At 37.2% G+C, this 25008-nt stretch overlaps 1 protein-coding gene across 1 annotated transcript in view; it reads right to left on the minus strand.

Annotated features, from left to right (window-relative positions):
- The window catches only part of LOC139473601 (E3 ubiquitin-protein ligase rnf213-alpha-like), a 208576-nt gene that overhangs the window by 157152 nt on the left and 26416 nt on the right, over window positions 1–25008 (minus strand). Inside the window, exons 4-6 of the mRNA XM_071256274.1 lie at window positions 24137–24168; window positions 14876–15031; window positions 7614–7837 (exon numbers count right to left, since the gene is read on the minus strand). Coding sequence (XP_071112375.1) covers window positions 7614–7837; window positions 14876–15031; window positions 24137–24168 — 412 coding nt within the window. The remainder of the gene's footprint in view (window positions 1–7613; window positions 7838–14875; window positions 15032–24136; window positions 24169–25008) is intronic.

Raw genomic sequence — 25008 nt, forward strand, 5'->3', positions numbered from 1 at the left:
AAGAAAATAGGACATTTGAGACCACTTGCAATAGTAAGTTTGTATATGAGGTTGGCACTGTCCCAGAGCAAGCACAGACTGATACTTATTTGTTCCTTGGAGCTGAGGACTGATGATTCAGAGGAACCATGGTAGGCAAAAGCAAAGATTCAAGACATCCCTGTTTTTCTGAAGATTGACAATGGTGCCCATATTACAGTGATCAATGAGTAAAGTACAAGAACTGAACATTGTTCCAAAGTTGGAAAAAGCAACAACAAAGTTGAGTGGTATTGGGGTGAAAATTCAATTCCTTGGCGAGTTCAGTTCACTTACAACATACAGGGGGGACATTAACAGGTTCTGTGTTGCTGTCATCAGAGGACATACCACACCTAAATCCTTTCCAGAAGACAATAAGCCAATCAGAGAATTTCAAATTTGTAGAGAATGAAGTCCAGGCTGCGACCATCTTGCAGGGAATTCACTCATTTAGCTGTAGTTTGTTGTGCAACATCCAGCTATTTATCTCTATGCAGCACATACTGGTATTTATGGTAGCTGTCTCTGCATGAGAAAGTTTTGGCTCACAGATATTCATGAGCTGCATGTCGTCTTCGTAGAGGTGACACCGTAGGTTGGGCTGATCAATAACTTGATAACAATATGTGAAAATATAGGCAGTTGGTACACAAAGAAGCAGAACTTTTCAGTCAAGACAAATGTGCAAACGCAATATAGTTTAACAACATGTGCAAAAGTGAGCATGGCTCACTAATACCCCCGACCCGCCTAGTGTGTCAGTAGTTACAAATTAAAAAGCTAGGATAGGGTTAGGGTTTGAAAACTCATAAAAAAATGGAAAATTAATTAAAACAACTTTGTTCTTTTGACTGCACCCCTCCATATGACACAGATTATATGTACTAAGTTTGAGATGAATCCACTGAATAGTTAAGAGAAATCAAGCGGACAAAGTTTTCAGACAGACATTAGAGTTTGAAAAATTCATAAAAAAATGGAAAATAAAAAAAACCCATTTTTTTTCTTTTGACTGCACCCCTCCATATGACACAGATTATATTACTAAGTTTGAGATGAATCCCCCGAATAGTTTAAGAGAAATCGCGCGGACAAAGTTTTCCGACGGACGGAACCTTGGTATAACAATATACCCTCCGCCATTTTGTCGGGGGTATAACAAGGTGATTTAGGGGAGTAGGTCTGAAACTATTTAAGGGCATTATCTTTAGACTTGTTTGATGCTGAGGTACACAGGTTGAAAGAAGGCTAGTGGATTTTCTTAGTTTGGGTACAAAATAGGTTTTGCTGGGCCAGATAGGAATGGTTGCTTTAAACCACCTGGAGCCATGTAACACACATGACACAGTCATTTGCCACAAGTTGCATACAAATGCTCAAACCGTGCTCAACCAGTGTGCAAGTAGTGGAGCACCAATATCACATGCATGTACAATGTGTTTGCAACGCATGTAACAGGAAAAAAATTCTGGGTAGTAGTGTATGTCCAATGCAATGCCACTTCGAAACAGATGGTGCTTAGATGCCTCTAGCTACTTTTATAACAAAGTTATATGCACTTCCATTTTATAAAGAGAAAACACATGCCCATTGCAGTACAACTTTGAAACAAAACTTCCTGTAGCCAATGGAACATCAGAGTTTGGACTATGCAAGGAGGCAAACACATGACAAACACATTTCATCTGACATTACATCAAGACCAACTTTGTGTGAAGATCACTTTTCACCCTGAATTCAGTCCAGGCCTCCCTCAGAACTTGACCACTGCTAATTTGCTGCTAGGTTAACATTTCATCGCTCACTCTTGCTATCACCACTGTCCTTATATATATTGTATCTTCATTGTACTTGTATTGCCATTCCATTGTGTACTGTTATTGTAATTACTGTGCAGTAGATTGTATTGATTGGTAAACCTAGTCATTTTGTTATACAATTGTTAATTGTATACAATTTACTGAGTGTGTTGGTTTCACACTACATTCTTTCACGTACAGATTTTGGGGTTAATTTGTTGTTTCAATTTGGTAATCGACACATAACAATATGCCCAATGCAAAAGATCTTTTAAACAGAAAGACCTGTGGTAATAGCTACCATTATAACAAAGTTATAAGCACGTCCGCTTGCAGTGACATCACTTCTCCTGTATAATGCAAGTCATCTCTAAAACAAAGTCTCATGCTAACTTGATAAGAAAATAATTATATGCACTTGTTTAATTACCCTGACCTTCAATTTCAACCAATCACATGCTTGATTATGTCTAGTTGAAAAAATAGCAGTACAGCAGATCAAGTCCATTCTCTAACCCTGCCATCATCTCCCTAAAGTACTCATGGAAATGAAAAAAACACTGTTTTGCTGGATTTAATAATCGACACAAAGCATTACGTAGATGTAAATACGAAATAACAAAACAACTGGAAAAGTACTAGTCTGGATTTGCTTGTTTTATCTCAGTGCTCAATACAACATGTGCTTTACAGGAGATAATTGGAAGGCACTTTCAACATTCAAAAATAAAACTAAGTCCAAATTGACATGGCAGAAACAGGCTATAGGCATTATGCAAATTAGCCTGGAAAATAGTTATCAAAACAACAATAAAAATAACGGCTATGTTTATGTACATAATAATAATGACATGTAAGTTGTTGTTTGAGAAGGGAATATGTTACTTTTACGTTCTGATATTTTTGACGATGATTCACTATCCCACAATGCCACTCACAAATCACTAACCACTGACAAATTACATGCACGTGGGTTTCAAGCACCTGTTTTCACCTGTCGTCAAGGTGTCATAGGTCTTGGACATTCACCTTGATCTACTAACACCTGGTTATGCTCAGTTTCACAATAGTCTGTTTTGTTCATATTTTTACACACTTTTACGTGTAAAAAGACATAAAAACCTTTGATACGCTGTATTTGTGCCAAGGCCCAATTAGTACTAATTGAGTTGTTTGAATATTTATATATTTTGTATATTAACTGCATTTTGTAACCCCATGAGGATGCATTCATTCTGTATGAAATGAACACATGTTTTTGCAAATATATTTCAATGTAGTGTAGGATAATCAATGCTTAGCACAACATACATTCTTGATGTTTCTTAACGTGTCCATGGAAACAGCAAAAATGAAAAAATTCAGAATGTTTAAACTAGCAAAAGGCACAAGTACTCATTGTGGTAAATGGGTGTAGCACGTTTGGAGAAGCTAGGGTGCATAGTTAAAAAGATATGGGCCATACAAAGAAAGTTTAAATTTCTAATGTTACCATGGAAACGGCAAAAATTTTAAAAATTCAGAATCTTCAAACTAGCAAAAGGCACAAGTACTTATAGTGGTTAATGTGTCTAGAAAGTTTGGTGAAGCTAGGGTGCATAGTTAAAAAGATATAGGCCGTACAAAACACCTACCCTAAAAGTCTAAGTTTCTTAACTTTTCCATGGAAACGACAAAAATTAAAAAGTTCAGAATCTTCAAACTAGCAAAAGGCACAAGTACTCATTGTGGTAAATGTGTGTAGCAAGTTTGGTGAAGCTAGGGTACATGGTTACAAAGTTATGAGCCATACAAAAGCTCGGACGGACGGAACGCTATATACCCCTGATTTACTTCGTAAACTGGGATATAAAAATTAAGCAGAAAGAAGTGGGGACAAATTTTTGCCTTAACCAACCCTGTTAGTTAAAAAGTCTGTAAAACTATTATCAGCAAGTCAGATACATGACTTTACATCTGAATACATATTACAGAATAAACTGAGAAATGTTGAACTGATCCCTGACATATCTAACTTGTACCAGAAAGCGTAGTCCCCAATCACAACACAGTTTATATATCAACATCAACAGTTGTAATGGCATAGTCAATTTGATGCTGACCATTCCTACCACAAAATGTGAATTCATCAATCCCCTCAACTAAACCAACCTGTCCATTTATTATTCTCACCTGGAAAATCTTACATTTTCAATAACAACAGTGTCTTTTGATGTCCTCTTAAAGGAATGTCAATGATAGGCCATGGACTCATTTACAGAGTCAATGTCGTCAAACAGATAATTATCAGGAACAGGCAACTGTTCATCATCTGTGTAGGTCTCATTTTGAATGTAATCTGATTTCTTGGAATTTCAATAGTTTTAGTCACAATAGCAAAAATAAAGTTCTTTGTATTGAGCGGTATAATCAAACAATAGTCCAGTATTCACATCTCAGAACATCTATTCACATTAGATGGCACAATATAAACAATCAATAAGAAATCTCTTTTCAAATTAAATGCTAACTTATCTAAAGGAAAGATCATATGCAATGCAGGTCACACCGTGTGACACAGATTCTGCAAAGTCTGCAAGTAAACTCCTGGAATCCCTTTTCGCTTCCACTTTTATATTTCCAATGAACAGGAAATGTTACGTAACTGTAGCAGGGCATGGAGTCATTACACAGATGACATCTTTACCTTGTCAGCTTGCTGATGGGGTTAACCTCTTTGATCAAGGACAAGGCGTCCGACCTCAGATCAGAAAGTCTGTGGTTTGAATCTGGGAACTCAGAAATTTTATGGCCGCTACATAATCATCAATATCAATATCTGTATGTTCATTTGACCATGTTTCAGATATTAGAATCATATCATGTTTGTTTATAATATTACAAAGGTAGCTGTCTGCAGTTTTCCCATTAATGTTCCACAAAAAGATCTTGATCCCCTCAACCTCAATCCTTGATTTTGTTAGGAAAACTTTCTCATATAACTTCCCCTGCTACGATGAGTCATTTTATGGGTTGGGTTGGCCAACGGTCTCTTCCCTCAACCCTCATGTTGACATTTTCAACCAAAACCTTGTAGGCGTGTAACCTTTTCTGAAAAAACTCAAAGTTTCTGGCAATTTCTAAGGTGTACTACACATTTTATATATATATCTATTTTTTTCGGGGATGAATTTTTAAGATGTGCTATGGTATGCTACACTTTAGGGCAGTCACATGTACTTCCACTGCCATCTCAATAATGGCATCACTGTGAGTGAGTAACTACCGGTAACACAATGACTGTGACTATGGTTCTAAATTTTATGTCAAGGCTAGGTCAAGCAGTGACATGATAATGCATTACCACTTATAACTATGAATTTTGGTTTTTGGTCAGGTTCCTTCATGCTCAGTTTGTGTCAGAATATTTTGTTCAACTTGCATCATGAAGGCATATATACTTTTCAGAAAACAACATATTGACACACAATAGTCAAATTACAATAGCTGTACATATATATGCTCTCTGCCTCATAGCATTCATTCACCTGATGAAGGAGTAAGCATATACTCCAAAACGTTGTGTTTCGTCAAAATAAAGATGTTGACATCCATAAAATCTCTTCCTTAATTTAGTTGTTGACAGTCTCTATGCTATTGATAAATTGCATGAAGCCATTTTTGGTGAATTAAACTGGAAATCCATTTTTATAAAACCTTTCAAAATAACCAAAGATACAAAGCTTCGGTGGTTTCAGTTCAGGATAACTCATAGGATACTTACAACCAACTCATTTCTATTTTATATCAAGAATGTGGACAGTGATCGATGTACTTTTTGCAGTGATGATAGAGAGACGATCGTCCATCTCTTGTGGGAGTGTGATATTGTACAGAATTTTTGGAAACAGTTTATGAGCTGGATAAATGACAAATGTGGACACATTCATAATCTAAATCTTTCAGCAGAATTGTTATTTTTGGCTTTAAAAAAATCTTATTACTGATAAAGTGTTTGATTTTATCATCCTGTTCACAAAATACTTTATCTACAGATGTAGAGTTCAAAATATACTACTGAATATACAGTTCTTAAAGAATGAACTCAAACATCGCTATAAGATAGAGAAAAGATTTTGTTTGTCCACAAACAGAGGTTTGGAATTTAACAAAGACTGGATGATGTACCATAACCTTTTTGAATTTTAGGATATGTATATGTATGTGTTCATGTGTATGTATGTGTGTGTATATATATGTATGTGTTCATGCCTATATTATGGTATGCCCATGTGTTAGTGTCTACATTTCCGTATCATTCAATTGAAACCCCTGATTTGAGATTTGAGATCTCTCTTTGAGAATATGATGTGTGTGTGTGTATGACAGTGCTTGTGGCGTCCCTGTGTGAAAGCATGTAAATGGTGTTTGTATGAGAAGTGTGAATGGCTGTTGTTTTTATGATAAAAAAAGGGGATTCCATCATGTGATACATATATATTATGTATTAAATCATTTATTATCACTAGTAATATCAATCTCACATTACAAAGGATGTGCAAACAGTTAATGTATTAATATGCATTATATCGTGTACAATGTATCCTGAACCCTGAATAAAAAACCAGAGAATCAATCCCGTGATAGACATCATGAGCATCAATCCACACAATTGGGATACGATGACATGCATCAATCAAATCAGCCAGCCTGACCACCCGATCCCGCTTGTCGCCTCTTATGACAAGCATAGTCGCCCTTTACAACAAGAATGGGTTGCTGAAGACCTATTCTACCCCGGATCTTCACGGGTCCATTTTCGTTTGAGTCATGACCTTGAGACAGAAAGAATTGCGGGTGAGGTCACATTAACTTTCAACTGTTTGATTTAGTCACTGCGTCCAACCCCATTTTAATTTTATTTTCTAAACATCCCCAGAAAGATATTGTTTGCACGAACAAACTCTTGGTCCTGCCACTTGTTGAATGTATGCTCAAATTTTGGATGAATGTCATGAATACAGTATTTTTTACACACTTTTCTAATGATATTGTATTATCATTTGTTTCAATGAGAAAATTATGGAATATATCCCTAAAAGTTTTATAAACATAATCGCTTGTGTTGAAACATATGGCTTCATTACATGTTGTCATCTCAACATCAATCCAGTCAGGGTCTAAGAAGTTATCATGGCCAAAAACATCCACCAATGTTTCAATATTGAACATATAAACATCTTATGGATTATCAGAAATCATTTTCTTATGGATGGATAGGAAGGCTATAGATGTATTCATATGCACATTTTGTGTGTGTAAGGGCTTAATTCATTTAGAGGTATCAAATGGAAATCTGATACCTCATTTTTACCAATCAGAATCAAGCATTCTTTAATGTCATAGTAGAAATGGATTAAATTATATGTAATCTCCAGCTTTTATTTGACTTATTTCTGTAGAAATATTCCTATTTCATAACAGACATTTCAACAATGTTTTGTATATTATTTTCATCATACACCTAACTTGGTTTCATTTACAAGGGTTACAATTTTACACGAATGACAGCAGTTCTGACATGAATATTTTGTCTGGCAAATACTTCCATTCATAAAAAATGCACATTTACATTCTTTTGTAACAATGTAAACATCTCTAAAGGAAACAGTGAAAACATTTGCTGTGTGATTTTCAGAAACATTGGTGGACAAAGGATAAATAATTAATAATTCAAGTTCAAAATCATAACAGTTTGCCTAAGTTGCAAAACAATATATCATTACCACAGCAAAATAATAATTATTTACTTACACAGATCTTTTCTTTTCAGTGTTGGATAATGGAATGCACGATTTGGGTCCGTGTGTGCCAAGTGAAGTCTCTTCAGGTAGTGTACAGTTTCCCAATACTCAAAAGGTGAACCATCCTTTTTGGAACGTCCTTGTACAACATATTTGTACATAAATCCCCCGTTCCGTTGACCTTTCGTCATAGGAATGCAACATGTATACTCGTTGATATCATCTTGGTGAGTTCTGGAAAGTAAAAACATGCTTAAGCTTCATTACTTCACCTATTATTTGCTATGAGGACACTAAAAAAGAAAAAAAGAAAAAAGACTTCCATTTGAACTGGTAGTGCAACAGGAAGCTACATTTTACCAGCTCCCTCAATCTGCCACAATCCTAACAAAATACAATGCCAGCAACACGAAAAGTAACCGGAAAAAGTAAAACAGATACATCTGAAACAGCATCAGCAGGCAGAATGGAGGAATACCTACAAAAAACAAATGAAAATACGATATATGTAGCAGAAAACGACAACACAGAAAACAAGATACTGGGTATGCGAAAAAAAAATGACATGAAAACTTTCATAAAAGAAGCTTTAAGAATGCAAACATAAGAACTCTTCATACTGAAAACCGAAGAAATAAATGAGGAAATAGTGAAACTTCATGATGTGGCTGATAACTTAGTACAAAATGTCGAGATGAACACTGAGCATATCGCATGTAACAGAAATGAAATTGAAAATATGAGACAGGAGTTCGCTGATGTCAGAAAAGAAATGGAAAATAAACTACTTATACCAGAAATGTATTCCCGAAAACAAAACTTGCATGTCTATGTCAGTGAACAGCAAGATGTAGCATGTCAGAAACTTTTCTCGAACATGGGGTTTACTTCCGCCTTGGATGTTGTAAACAATCACCAGCTATCACGCTACACTACAAATGGCCGTACAAAAAACTGTCCTAAACCTATAGTTGTGAAATTTGTACATATGGCAAACAGACAGGATGTGTGGCAAGCTAGTTACTCAAACTCGGCAATGTTGAGGGATAGAAAAGTAACGAGATCTCCCTGTTGTTCTGAAAAAATACAGAGGCAGGTTGGTGGCAAAGGTGTACACTCTCCGCACAGAATGTAAAGTGCAGACCAGAATCTTTGAGAACGGCATCAATGTGATCCTTGAGTAAAGAAAGAACATTAACTCTCCGTGGAAAGCCCTTGGGATTGATGATAAATATCTGTCTGTGACATGAGCATGATATGTATGATCAGCTGAAACTCATAGTTTCAGACTAAGTACAGTCCGTTTGACTCCAAATGAGAACGATGAATTGCAAAATAACTCGAAATCCAGAAAAGTGTATGAAACATCAATACGGTACTTGACCATTAATACCCTGTACCCGACAAAATCTGAATTTTGTTTATTCTAAGACCCATGACGGATGAAGTTCTTTAAGAAACTATCATGTAATTTTGTATAGAAATGTGTACATGACACGTAGGGGGACAAACCGTGGAAGGAACAGCGCAAGCACGGTCTGCCTGTGGGACACAGTGACCGTGTTCATTCATTGACAAGTTGTGCTACTCAGCAGATGTTAAACAGTTGATGTTGAATGTGTATGATTTCTTTAGAAGTGAAGCAGAAAGAGCAAAGCCTTTTTATGCAATTAATAAATTCTTGAAATGAGCTTCAAAAGCTCTTGGTATGTCCATTCAGAAACTTAAAAATGTTGTTAGTCGACGAGATACAAATAGTCAGGCCAAGGAGGTAGGGAACATGTCAAAACCACGCAAGGTTGATAAATTAGACAGTTTTCAGAGGGATCAAGTCAGACGTGCAATTGTTAAACTGCACTCAGAAAATAAGTATGTGTCCCTAAGAATTTTGAAGAAACACCTTGAAACTGACCATGATTTACATGTTACAAAGTACAAATTTTGGCAGCTGTTGCATACATTTGGTTATAAATACAAAAAGATAACTGGAGAAAATAGGGCTGTGTTGTTGTTCGTCTCCGAAATCATTACCTTCGTACCATCAAGCAGAAACGTGAAGAAGGATATGAGCCCGTCTTCTTAAATGAGACATGGGTAAATGCGTCACACACAGCCAGCAGTCAGTGGGTACCCAGTGGTGACTGTAAGGAGTCACAGTCGTTGGTGACTGTAAGGAGCCACAGTCGTTGACGAGATAGAGCCACGTTATTGGTCACGAGATGGACTACGGCCAGCAACAGTCCAACTTATAATAGTTGCAGTCGGTTCAGGCACCATCAGTTCCGACGACGAGATCTATGGCATGAGCGAGTCAGATTGCGACTGAAATTATCATGAGACGGCCCCTCTAACGCTCTGTCATTTCCCCTACCACAGAACGTGCAGTGCATGCGTGCTTGCACTGTGCCTTCCATGGTTTGTCCCCCCCTACGTGTCATGTACACATTTCTATACAAAATTACATGATAGTTTCTTAAAGAACTTCATCCGTCATGGGTCTTAAAATAAACAAAATTCAGATTTTGTTGGGTACAGGGTATTAATGGTCAAGTACCGTATTGATGTTTCATACACTTTTCTGGATTTCGATTAATATTGTATTTCATCGTTCTCATTTGGAGTCAAACGGACTGCAGGTCACGACAAGATCGAGTGGGTCCTGCGCCCAAGATGTATTCGTTTTCATCTTTAATGAAGTTTGTTTATTCATTTGTTTTGTAAACATATGAATCCAAAATTGGATTTTCTTCGGATCATGGTAAGATTGGATAAGAATGTCCGTTTTTGCCAAGTGAAGTCTCTTCAAGTAGTGTACCGTTTCACAATACTCAAAAGGTGAACCATCCATTTTGGAACGTACATAAATCCCCAGTTCCATTGGATAATGGAATGCACGATTTGGGTCCGTGTGTGCCAAGTGAAGTCTCTTCAGGTAGTGTACAGTTTCCCAATACTCAAAAGGTGAACCATCCTTTTTGGAACGTCCTTGTACAACATATTTGTACATAAATCCCCCGTTCCGTTGACTTTTCGTCATAGGAATGCAACATGTATACTCGTTTATATTATCTTGGTGAGTTCTGGAAAATTAAAACATGCTTAAACTTCCCAGATCGGTGTCAAAGAGGGCTCCAATGAATTTCAGTTGATGAGAGGCTCTTATTCAGCAAGCCATCCGAACATTTTTACCTTCATAGACATCATCAAGAAAGAACAATGAACCATAGAAATAACCATTTCCAAACTCCAGGCAGGTAGTGCCAAGTGACCCAGAAAGAGGAGGTACAGAGCCCTTGAAGATCGACTAGCTGTGCTTAAAGCCAACCCTCTCAGTAACCACCCGTTCTCACGAAGAATGTACAATTTCACATTTAACCTATTGCTTAGCCGCTCGCCGTATATTTTGCATTGAATAAACGTGACAGAGAAGGTAAATGTTAGGAATGGTATTGGGCAAGATATTACACTGACATTTTGGCTGCTTTCCAAACCATATTTTTGTAGCATTGGTCATAATAGCAACATTTTAGTATAATGTGATTGTTGCCTTTAATATCAATCATTATTCTTGGTTTTTCAGTATATCTGATATATCATGCACTATAGTGCCAAATTTCACAGAGCTATCTTATTTAATAACAAATTTATGCTTGATAATAACGTGTCGCCAGTTTTCAGGTAATGTATGTTACTTGATTTCTGTTTTAAACAGCAACTATCATTTTGAGATGTAAAAACAAAATAATTGTTCATAAGACATCACGAATACACACTTTGGTGAGCAAAAGTGGTGGTTGGTAACAGGCATCTTGTAATATGTATGAGCACTTAATATCATGAAAATAGTACCATTTTTAAGAGTTGAGTTAAGCTTGTAAGCTACGTTACTGCCGATACATAAAAACTGGTCTCCTGATGATGGTACAGGGATTATGTTCATGTTGCCTAAGGGCTGTCTGCTTGTCAAAGTGGGAAACAAGATTGTAAGTGTATCGCGCATGTGTTGAGGGTGTTTTATAGATCGTGATGTAAGCTACGTGATGTAAGCTATGTGACATCTTGAAATCAAAAAGGGAGGAAAATTAAGTTACAGCTCATGCCAACACAAGAGAAGGCATCAGCTGGATAATTTCTACCAATAAGCAGTTGTTCCCCTTGTTTACCACTTGTTTCCAGTCAAAACAGGTTTTATTCCAGACAGGACAAAACAGTGCACGTTTTTACTGAATTTCTGTATGAAAAAGGTGAAAATATGTTTATATTTTTCTTTTGGAAGATTTAATAGGTAGAATTTACACAAAATCTAGCATTTCTGAAATATAAATCACTTGCTTTTTTAAGGATTTTAGTGTCATGGTGCATGCATGGCAGTGATGATATGTTTGAATAAACAATACTAATGTTTTGAAGGCCATTGACACCAAAATTCACATGATTTAAAAGGAATCAATGGATTTGTTGATCAAGTTTTCTCTCCAGATAAATAATTTCCCAATAGTTATTCAGTATATACAGTTTTCAGAATGTTTGATGCTTGTTACTAGTGGTAATATAGCTTACATATTTTCTGTGAAAATCAGATTTTTGACGTAATCTGTGTAATTATGTGTTTGTTGGTGGACATTTACAAATCCTAGGTGGCAAATGTAATGATGACAGTTTACTTTGAAGAGTAATACTTAGTCTATCCTTGTAAGTCTTGCTGAAATCACAAGATTCATGAAGGTAACGTAGATTACAATTTATCATTTCAACTGTTAGTGTTAGTTTAACTATCGAGGTACAAAATATTTGCTGAATGTATGAACAAATTATTTCATCCATGTCATTTAAACACCACGATGTAGTTTGATTTTATTGAATATTCTTAATTCAAGTTAAAAATCAGGAAGAGTTTCCTTGATATTGTTAGATTTTGTTATTTTTAAAAGGTTTTCACTTTGAAACTTCAGTATTTTTCTTATGAAGACAGTAACAATTAGAAATGATTACATAATTGAGTCATTGCTACAAGTCTGGAAGCTCCATCGTAAATTTGTTTGAAAAATATTATGTAATCTACGTGACTGAATAAGTATTTGTCATCTAGATTTTCTAACATGTTATTCTTTGTTGATGAAAATATAGATAGATACAATTATATATTGTCTTTGTTTTCCTGAATATTTAGGCATGTAGAAAACATTAACAGGTTTTGTTGAAAAAAACACATCTAAAAATCACTTTTATGTTTAAAGGTCAGCTACATTATTGTTAAACAAGACTGGCATACTTTAATTGTGAACAATTAATTACATGAAGGTCAACTACAAAGACATAATGATAAACAGGACAACAGAATTGCAATAACTTCACATTTACATTATTTTATAGATATATGGCCGTCACGTGGATTCGATCCCGCTTTATGGGTTAGTGGCATAAATAGTTCATAATTTTGTTATGTGTAAAGCTTGAGTGCCAAAACATCATATACCTTTTTTTCAATGTTTGTTTTATGAATAAAACATCATTTCATTGTGAAAGCTTGGACTTTTATTTTTTAAGTTTCCAAACTGCAATTGTACATTCTTTGTGAGAATGGGTGAACAATTCTTTCCCTGAACAGTACCATGATAAAGTTACTGACCTGGTTGGTGACCCAGGTAACTGATACAGTCATACAAATAAAAAAGTAACAATTAATGTACAATGTACTATAATGATTGATATGTATGATTCCTTATTGATGCAATAATTTAGCTATAATTTATGCAATAAAGCATACAATGCAATTTACCCATTTTGTTTCTATGTTAGATCAAAAGTGAACATACTAGGAAACAGACTATTTAATCCCCCATTGTTAAGGGATTATCACGCCCCACAACAATAGCGTCCAGCAAAATGGGAACCCGCCGTTGGGATGACATTGCAGGACATGCTGGTTCAGGTGATGGAGCCATCCATCTAGATGATTTTGGTCCAAGGCTCTCTTCACAATGACAAATGCTAACTGGGAAACACACATCATAATCAACCCAATTTGATCGCAATGTAGTCACTTATTGAGCACATCCAGGTACCTCAGGAGTACTCTCCATAGTTTCAATCAAGGTGCCTGGAATCAGAACTGCAGGAAGCAAGGCCTAAGCAGCTGCACATCTCACAAAGGAAGAGATCTTCTTTGCAGGCAGTTACCAGTTAAAGACAATGCACTTTTCTCCATACACATTAAATGTAATGACAAAAATCACCCCTTTTTGTCAGTGGTGGGAAAATCATCTTTCATGACCTGGATATTCAGAGTCAATTTGAATTGTGTCAAGGTGTGCTCTACTCAACGGACTCATTAAGATTCAGAGTGACAAAACACTCTTCCCTTTGTGTCAAGCAATATTTCCAGCAGCCCTGGAACCTACAGAGTCATTGTCAGTTGACATGTCTTGTCTATTTGAATATGAGTTATTTGGCATTTCATGCTGTTAATTTCTTGGAAATAAGAGATCAAATGACTGTCAAAAAAATCAAAGCCATGACTTTGCCAACTGGGGCCAAATGTTTCCACTGTTTGCAGTTATTTTACTCTGGATCAAATTGATGGATCCAAGTCTCTTCCTGGGTTACAAATTGCATCCAAAATTTATCAGGATTCTGCTGGTAACTGGTCGAAAAGGTCCCTCAATATGTTCAGTTGAGTCAGCTCCTGATCTGATGGCAACATTCTGGGCACCCATCTTGTGTCAGTTCAGAAGGACTTTACTGACCCAAAACTAATCCCAATAATGTCCGTGATATGCTGAATTGGAACACATCAGTCAGCCATAACCATGCATAATGCATCACCAAGCATGCTTTTTATATCTTTGTGTATTTACTTTGGTGATATACCCTTTTAAAGCAGATACTTCAATACAGCCTGTTTCTCAGTTTTCTCAATTTTTGCATTTTCTCTCACACCTGTCAAATTGAAGTTGTCAGTCTGTAGCTCAGTGTAATGAGTCTTCCAAGAGATGATATTCCTCATTACACAAAGGAATATCCATGAGGCCATGAACTATTTTTAATTTACCCTTGTATCTATGCAGTCAGGACAAAGCCATATGCAAGGGCAAAACCAGCGATATCACTGCATTTAGCTGTGGCTTGAAACAAAAAGAAGACAAATTTGTCTTTCTTTGCTTAGGTTTTCTTCAATATGAAGCAAGTGTTTTATGCTTTCTTCTCATTATTATGCGTCTGAAGCTCCTTACCACTGGAAACCTTAATTATGAAAGTCACATCATACCTTACCTCGCATGTGTCATTTTCCATTTGTCACTTTGCCATCCTCCAAGAGGATCTGATCCAAATCTGATAGTAACAGTGTCAGCGTCAAGTTGCTTGTTCATTTCTCCAGATACAAGAACATGGAATACAACATCCACTTTGGGTTCACCCTGGCCTAACCTACAAAACAGAAATGATACAGCATTGAAAATACAAACAAAAAGCCAATCTTCAAGGGACATCATACTTGATCATCATTAAGTGAGGTCAATCTCTGAATTCAATCAATGTCAATGATGAGATACCAGTAATTACCTGTATGCTTCAGACCTTTGAAAAAAAACCTAACAATGGTTTATGAGTTTTTTTCTGCCACAATATTTAAATGTAGGGTTCTATGAAACATCAAGTTTATGACAAGACCCCCTTGACACATATATTTATTTAATAAAAACGGGAACATATGATACAAATCAAAATAGGGAATTGCATCGGACATCATTTTCATCACTGATTTGTCAAATTTGGAAATGTCCTCCACGTTTCTATCAAAAAACCTCTTGAAAGATTAACTATAAAATTGAATGTTGGAACCCTAATCAAACAACTTTTGAGCAAGACTCGCACGATGCTCTTTGAAATCTTTAGTGAAAGAGCATGCTCGATTGTACTCAAAGTTGTGAAATGTAGACACCAAAGGCTGTAGCTGCTGGAATATTGCTCAACATGAAGGGAAATTTGACTATTGGAAAGTTGAAGTCATCCCCTTGTCATACAGCCTTGTGGATAGATCTTTTTCATTCAGAATCGTTATGCATAGATCAAAATATGAAACAGATTAGTTGATTAATGCTTTGAATTTGTCCAAATAACACTATGGTCCAACACTAAATACCATCCTAAATTTCAGCTTCCTGTATAGGCTTATACTGAAGAGAACATTCTTCAGGATGACAGATTGAGAGTGTATGGACAACGCTCCATGCCATATATTCAAGCTCACTTGGTCGTGGTGAACTAAAAAGGGGGCAGCCAAAAAATGCACCAAAACTTGCAACATAACCAAACCATACAATCACAGTGTGATTTATTTTCTTGTGTATTATATGCACTTTATTTTTTAAAAATACAACCAGTAGAGGGGTGTAAATTATACGAACAAATTATATAATGTCATCATTATAAATGATATTAAAATTTCAGCTTCATTAGCACAGCAGAGTCACTGGATAAGATGTTTACAGAAGCGAGAAGGACTTTTGAAACTTCTTTTAAGTACATGATAAGCCCCACTGCCAAATACACACACAAAAAACCATTACATTTTGAAAAACGAAATGGCCATTGATGAGTTTTAGAATATCAATGGGTTTTTCAATAAGGCTGCCATGGCATCCATTTTGCAAATCGTATTCAAACCATTTGAACAAATTCATCATTGCTGGGAACAAGTATGTGAAGTTTCATGGCATTGTTTGTTTCGGCACATGGCATTGTGTCTTGCAACAAAATTTTACAAATAATGAATATAGAATACTAAGCGAGCTCCTGTGTAATACCAATGTTGTGAAACAAGTGAATAGCTCTGGTATCTGACTCACTTTCGCTCGTCAGATACAAGAACTATTCACTTGTTTCACAACATTGGTATTACACTGGAGCTCGCTTAGTATTCTATATAAGATAGCTACATGATAAATCGCAAAGAACAATGAAGAATGAAGCGTGGGAGAGATAAGACAATTGGTTTGGGAAGAAAAGGTATAGATAACGGACATGAAAATTGTGAGAATATCCGGGAAGTACCAAACTTAACACCCCTGTTCATAAAACACACTTGTCCAACATTGCCGTGGTCAGATTGTATTCAGGCAGTCATCATTATTTGGATATGGGTAAATATTTGTAAAGCTTGTAAATTATATTTTAACATCCTTAAAGATGCTGTACAAAATGTTGATATCTCATATAAGAAATATACGACTCATGGTCGTTATTTATTGTACAAAATAAGATATCTAACTGATAAATCGCAACCAACAAAGTGTTGTTTATTTCACAATAAAAAATTGTTTTATCATGACATCATTTTTTAAAATTTGAACATGCGCTTGCAACTTGATGACGTCGTCACACATAACGGTTGGAGACATGGCAGAGTCTAGCAGATTGCAGAAGTTGGATAATTAGGAGATAAACCTACTGTGTTTTGAAATTGGATGTAGTCCTACTGTAGAGTAGATACCTCTTATTTTAATTTGGAACCAAGCGTTTTTCTACTATATATTTTGCATGTGCAAGTTTTATTAGTTAGTTTGCAATTACCCACAGTAAATAATACAAATTAAAGAAAACGCCTCTCCACCCTGAACTTGACCTACATCACAGTTACTCACACTTCAAAACTGTCCAAATCTTTACATTTTCTATGCTTCAGTAGACAGGTTACGAAGCAAGATGACAACCCCCATCTATGATGTGGTTCAACATTAACCTGTAGATTCACTGGGAATGAGCATACTGGTACAATGTGATTACCAATGGAACTGGAGTATGACTGAACAGCCGATTTTTAGGCTGCAGGCAAGCCAGCTATTTTGACAAAGAGGAATCTGCATGATTTGACCTGTCAATTTGAAGTTTTCACCAAATCAACGCAAGCGTGTGAAAGAAAATTATTGTGCTCAGAAATATGTTTTCTTAATTTTGTGTATTCTGAAATGAATCTCATCAAGTTTGATAAGTTGCTATGATCAAGTTAGCTTTGACTTCAGTGATGTCGGGACAATGTTTTGCCTTTCGAAGGGAGCTAGAGAATATAGGAGTGTTTTCTGATGGCCTTTTAAATCCTCTCCTGCCAAATCCTTACCATAGTGGTGGACAGAGATGGCAATGAATATCACAAAAAGGTTTGTAAACAATATGTTGTCATGAATAAAGTGTCTTCAAACAAGTTTAATAATGTTTTATTTTACTGTCATTATCGGTTGTTTCAATGAGTAAATAGCCTCTTCCCATTCTTGCCATCATTAAATGTCCCTAACAGTAACATAAACATCTCATTTGTATGGAAAAGATATGCTTTTGTTAAATCTCTTGCAATGTCATCAACGTAGCAGTCAGGGTTGTCACCTTGAACACCAAAAACATCCGATATCAAATTTCTTCTATTAGAAGCTTGGCCATCAATTCATTTTGCGAGAGCCCTTGACTTGGCGTGTATTAGAGACCTGGCTTGTATTTGAGACCCAGCGAGTAATAGAGGAAATATAGATACGTTTTACAATACATATGGGGGTGATCGATCGTCAGCCATTTTTATGAATAGATATATAGGCCCTTATGGTCCCTGCTGGAATGCCATACTCGTGGCTCACACTGTCCTGTGAAGCACCAACAGAGCGGCAGCCCAGAGCACTTTGGTCAAACGAACAAGGTACCAATATCCGAACACAGGAACATTTACTGTGTAACCCAACATATTCATATATGGATGTCTGCCAGGGAGCCCCTGCTGCGTGTGGCCCCTGGCCCCCCAAAAGAAGGGGCTAATCAAGGGCTGGATCAAACATTGGAGGTACCACACGAAAGTAAGTGTAAATGAACTGGTACGTCTCACAGAGTACAGAATGAGCCACGCCAGACAAATCTTCCTCTGCAAAAGGCCTGCCATACACCCCCAAAGAGGGTTCCAAAATTTGAGCTGGGTTAAACATTGGAGGTACCACATGAAATCAACATAAAATGAACTATTTCACTCTACTAAGAATAAAAAACCCATTGCCAGACAAATCGTCTGCTGCATAAGGCCCGCCAGACACCCCCAAATGTTGACCCTTAATGCACTCAGTGAACACTCTGGTAAAATTTGACTAGAGTATACATTCAAAGTACCAGATGAAAGTAAGTTTAGATGAACAGGTACATGTTACTGAGTACAACACGGCCCATACCTGACAAATTGTCCTCTGCATAAGGTCCGCCAGACCCCCCAGAGAAGGTCCCAAATTTTTCGCTGGGTTAAACATTGGAGGTACCACATGAAACCAACATAAAATGAACAATTGCACTCTACTTATTGCACAATACCCATTGCCAGACAAATCCTCTTGTGCATAAGGCCCGCCAGACACACCCTCACCCCACCCCACACAGTTGACCCTCTGTAACCCCAGTGTGCATAACAAAACATTGGACATCAGCTCTGAGAGTCAACAGATAGTCAAATTTATGTTTTGTTCTTAAAGATGGAAGGATTTTATTGAGATTAAAATCACGTATTTATAAAATCAGGTCTCTGAATACTATTCATATGGTGAATATGTATATGATCAGCTATGAAGTCCTCAAAGCCTGCTACAGCCTGATAGCTTGGCTATGGATTTCTACAAGCCAGATAGGCATATGATGCTATGTGCCATGATTTTTATATACTGAACAACAAAAGTTCCTGTGACATTAAATAAGACTTAACGCAAAGTTATGTTTTAACCAAATCTGAAACAATTTCAGCTTGCAACAGATAAAAGACTCCTGTAAGTGTTCAAATGGTTTTAATTTGTCATACTGACTTCGAAAAATGCGTGATTTCATTTTAAAAAAATGAAATATCAATTTACAAATCAATAGCGTGTGTGTCCGCCTCTGGTTGCGATGCAAAAACACATCTTCGTCTCATGGAATGGACCAGGCGTCGCACAAAGTTCTGTGGGATATCTGTCCATATCTGCTGGAGCATGTTTCGAAGTTTTCTGGAGTGTCTGTGGAACACGAGGTTGACGTCGAAGGCGCCGATCCATCTCATTCCACATGTGCTCGATTGGTGAGAGATCAGGGGAGTGAGCCGGCCAGGGGATGACATTCACGTTGTTTTTGTTGAAGAGATCCTGAACAAGTCGAGCAATATGAGGCCGGGCGTTGTCATGTTGAAAGGTAATGCCTGGGCCATGACGACTCAAAAACGGTAGAACAACAGGTCCGATGATCACCTCGCAGTAGCGCTGTCCATTGAGATTTACCTCTACCACTATCAAACGGGTCCTCTGTCTTGCTGTAATCCCACCCTATACCAAAACGCTGCCGCCCCAGAACCGATCTTCTTCCATGACACAATGAAGACAATCCCTGCACATCTGAGGCGGAGACGTACGGTTTGTGATGATAATCGTCGAAGGGCAGGGATGCTTCTTGCAGTCACAGTTGCTGGATAGAATCGATTTCGTAGGTGTGTTGTTCGAATCCAGTTGTCTTGTCGATTATTGGTTACGCGTGGCTTGCCACTCCGAGGATGGTCTCTGACTGCATTCGTCTGTTGCCAACGTTGCCATAAACACCAAATGGTGTTTCTGTGGACGTTAAATTGTCTTGCAACATCACGTTGACTCTACCTTCTTCAAGCACACCAATGGCTCGCAGACGCTCGTTTTCGGACAAGCGTGGCATTTCATAATGTTGAATAATTGCGTAATTTTGTTGTTTTTCTGAATGGTTGTTGTCAGCACGATGCTAAACAATGCATATGGAATCCCGTTAACGCACACGAAATGCATGGGGCTTGCATAAAAGTAAACTTTTGCACGGAATGCATGCTTTTCTGTAGCATTTGCGTTTTTGTGACTGGATTCCATACATGTACTACAATAATGAAAACCAAACTTTACTTGTTTGAAAAATACACTATACACTTTTGTTGTTGAGTGTTGCTGAATGGATAATGATAGCCCCTAATGCCACTTGGAAATGTTTTAGGATGATAATCTGGGAATTCGGGGTGATGATTGTGTTTAATAACCTATGATCTCCATGTATTTGGCAAGTTTTATCATCTAAAAATCTGAATTCAGGCCAAATATATCTCCATATTTATCAATTTTACATTCAGCTTTTTAGATGATAAAACTTGCTAAATAAACGGAGATCATAGGTTTTTAAACACAATTATCACCAAAAGATTTCCAAATGGTATTAGGGACTGTCATTTACCATTCTTATAGCAGGCTTTGAGGACTACCTAAGCATGTTTGGGTTTGTAGGAATCCATAGCCAAGCTATCAGGCTATAGCAGGCTTTGAGGACTTCATAGCTGATCATATATATATTCACAAGAATCAGATTTATGCCTTTTTTATTACATTTCAACGAAAGGCCTAATCAATGATATCAATACTAGTATTCAGAGACCTGATTTTATAAAAACGTGATTTTAATCTCAATAAAATCCTTCCATCTTTAAGAACAAAACATAAATTTGACCATCTGTTGACTCTCAGAGCTGATGTCCAATGTTTCATTATGCACACTGGGATTACAGAGGGTCAACTGTTTTGGGTGGGGTGAGGGTCTGTCTAGCGGGCCTTATGCACAAGAGGATTTGTCTGGCAATGGGTATTTTATAATAAGTAGAGTGTATTAGTTCATTTTATGTTGGTTCCATGTGATACCTCCAATGTTTAAGCCTTATGCAGAGGAAGATTTGTCTGGTGTGGCCCATTCTGTACTCCGTGATATGAACCTGTTCATTCAAACATACCTTAATGTGGTACAATCGATATATATTTCAGACCAATTTTACCCGTGTATACCTGAAGGGTCAACTTTTTGTGGATGTCTGGCGGGCCTTATGCAGAGGATGATTTGTCTGGCAATGGGTATTGTGCAATAAGTAGAGTGCAATTGTTCATTTTATGTTGGTTTCATGTGGTACCGCCAATGTTTAACCCAGCCAAAATTTTGGGACCCTCTGTGGGGGGTCTGGCGGACCTTATGCAGAGGACAATTTGTCAGGTATGGGCCGTGTTGTACTCAGTAACATGTACCTGTTCATCTAAACTTACTTTCATCTGGTACTTTGAATGTATACTCTAGTCAAATTTTACCAGAGTGTTCACTGAGTGCATTAAGGGTCAACATTTGGGGGTGTCTGGCGGGCCTTATGCAGCAGACGATTTGTCTGGCAATGGGTTTTTTATTCTTAGTAGAGTGAAATAGTTCATTTTATGTTGATTTCATGTGGTACCTCCAATGTTTAACCCAGCTCAAATTTTGGAACCCTCTTTGGGGGTGTATGGCAGGCCTTTTGCAGAGGAAGATTTGTCTGGCGTGGCTCATTCTGTACTCTGTGAGACGTACCAGTTCATTGACACTTACTTTCGTGTGGTACCTCCAATGTTTGATCCAGCCCTTGATTAGCCCCTTCTTTTGGGGGGCCAGGGGCCACACGCAGCAGGGGCTCCCTGGCAGACATCCATATATGAATATGTTGGGTTACACAGTAAATGTTCCTGTGTTCAGATATTGGTACCTTGTTCGTTTGACCAAAGTGCTCTGGGCTGCCGGTCTACAACTCTTTCTTTACTACATCTAACTTTTCTACCACAGTGTATGCTTTCCTCATGTTGAAATTGGAATGAACACGACATGATAAATTGCCCTAAAATACAGGAATTTATGTGAAGCCAAATTAATTATTGGTTTGGTACGGCTATTTGATCCGAATCAAAAGGGAATGCCAGCCAACACACTGTGTGTGTACATTTTCAACATGTGAGTTGACAGTGTCGCCTCAAATTTAATTAGTACTAATTAAGAACATGAGCTCAGCTTGTGGTTCACGTTTATTGCATGATGTTCAGGTGAATAAATGCTATGAAGCAGAGAACATGTATATATATATGTATGTACCTGTAAGAACAACAAAAGTAATAAGATAGCAAAAGGTTGAAACTTAACCAGGAAATAGTTAATTGGTGCTGATAGGTGATAGCAACAACTGGAGGACTTAAATAATCACTAATTGGTAATTGGCATTGGACAATGGGCAAACAGAATGCAAGGGGGTAATTAGCACTGATAGGGATATAATAGCAAAGGACAAATGGAAGCCAGCTGCATAATAAACAATAATCAAAGCAATAAATCCAAAGAACTGGGCAGATAGGTTCCCTAGTCACATTTCATGGCTGGCTGGTCTCCCTGATGTCAATGGCCCTTGTATTTTTCTTTGTCGCCAGTTGTTGTTGATAGAAAGGTCTTACAACATGATGTTATGGTCTTGGTCCTTGAGGATGTGTTTGGATATAGCAGATTTCAGGTCTAGTTTTTTGACAGATGTCTCATGTTCTTTGAGTCTGGTGTTGATCGAGGGGTCTGAGGGTTTCTCCAAAGTATTGGTGGCCACAGCTGCAGGGGATCTGGTATATACATCCTCCTGGGTTGTGGCCTGACTGGTGCCTCTGCCATTGGCTTGTAGATGGGTCTTGATGGACTTGCCGCTAGAAATGGTGACATCTATGTTTGCTTTGTTCTGGATGAGGTGGGAAATCTGATAAGTGCCAGGGCCTTGGTCAGGTATGGTGTTGCTGATGGGCGATGGTGCAGTTTTGGGTCTGGGATCAGAGTTCATGAGGGTTGTCTATTGCTGTCACCTATCACATTGTGTGGGATATCAGTCGCTGTTTCACCTTCAGACCACATGTCACACAATTTAGGCAAGGGCACGATGTTTTTGTCAGATAATACTTCCCCGATTGAGGACTGAAAACACCTTTAGGGAAGCATTTAGCAATGCACTGTGCTGTCAGTTTACTGTATATCTAACTCTGCAAGGATGAATGTATAACAGTATTGCAATACTCAAAGTTAAATTTACTTTACACTCTTAGTTTCAACCCTTAGGCTTATATACGGAACTTCTAAGAAGAAGAATATGTTTAATGCCACACAAATTTTCCAATTGTCTCATTAACCCATTAAAATTACCAAAGATATGACGTCTTCATAAGGAGAAACATACATGGCAATTATCAGCTTCCTGAGTCTGGCAATTGCAGAAAAGATGTTGACAGAGCCAAATGTGCATTTTGATATTCTGCATTCTGAGAAGTGGACAGGATTTTCAATATAGCTGCATGTGAACAAATTCAACAAGTATGTGAAGCTTCAGCTTCATTTGTCCAATGGTCTCTGAGGAGACAATGTTTTCAGGAGCTAAAGTGCATTTTGAAAGACAATTAAGAGCATAGTGAAAATGCAAAGGTCAAATTTATGGCAGGCTCTAAAATATCTCCAAAACAAAGGAACATGTTTTTATGTCCACTACTACCTAAACAACCATGATGAAGTTTCACCTTCATTCATCCAGTGGTTTCTTAGAAGATGTATATGGTACTCTGGACGCTGACCAAACAGGCCATGACATAAGTTACCTTAAGCTAAAAATGCTTTTTGAATCAATTAGTACCTTAAACCAAAGTGAATGAAGTCATACATCTTGAAAAATGCACTTGCCTTGTGTTTTCTTTACCACCTTGGTCTGCTTTCTGAAATAAATTAATAAAATCTGAATTTCATTGAAGAATTAACTTGTACCGGTACTTTGTGTTTATTGGAGTATGAACCATCTTCATGTTCATAGACATTCATGCAATGTTTGACCCTCATAGTCCAATGAACTCACATAACGTGAAAGTCAATTAGTTTCAATTTCATTTTCATTTTTCAATGTTTATATATTAGTATCTTGAAGAATATTTACATAATTTCATGCATTTTACAGACTGGTTTTTCATGTTGAGCAGTGCTTAAACGGGGTAACATAACACAGCATGGCCACATCTGTTTTCTGGGGACCATACAATTTATGAATAATTTAGGGACTGAAATGGAATGTCAAGCAAATTTGTTATATGATCAAAGAAAAAGGGTGCTTGTAAAGATAAGGTTGTCTGACTTGCCCAGAGGTCATTCACCTTCAATACTACAGTAAATGGATGAAAAATAAATTTTAAGAATAGTGCCACTGCAGCTCACCTGGATATGTAGTCAACACTTAAAATGTCAACAAAGACAGTAACTTCACACAAGTGCCTGTCAGCAATGATACCCTGGTAATAAAATACTATGGGTTTTGCATAAATATCAAACTCAAATAATTTGAAGAAAATATGATGTCATCTTAAGGAGAAATATACATGCCAATGTTCAACTTTTTCAGTCAGGCAAATATGCATTTGCGAGGCAAAGTCAAAACAAGGTCAAACTTTAAGCTATCATGAAAATATGGAACTAATGACAATGAGTGGAATCCTACTACTACATGAACATATACCAAATTTCATTACAGTTTGAACAAAAAGGCTGAGTTATGGCTAGAAATAGGT

Source organism: Haliotis cracherodii, unplaced genomic scaffold (assembly GCF_022045235.1).
Source record: "Haliotis cracherodii isolate W230 unplaced genomic scaffold, xgHalCrac1.p SCAF_3, whole genome shotgun sequence".
Lineage (NCBI taxonomy): Eukaryota > Metazoa > Mollusca > Gastropoda > Lepetellida > Haliotidae > Haliotis > Haliotis cracherodii.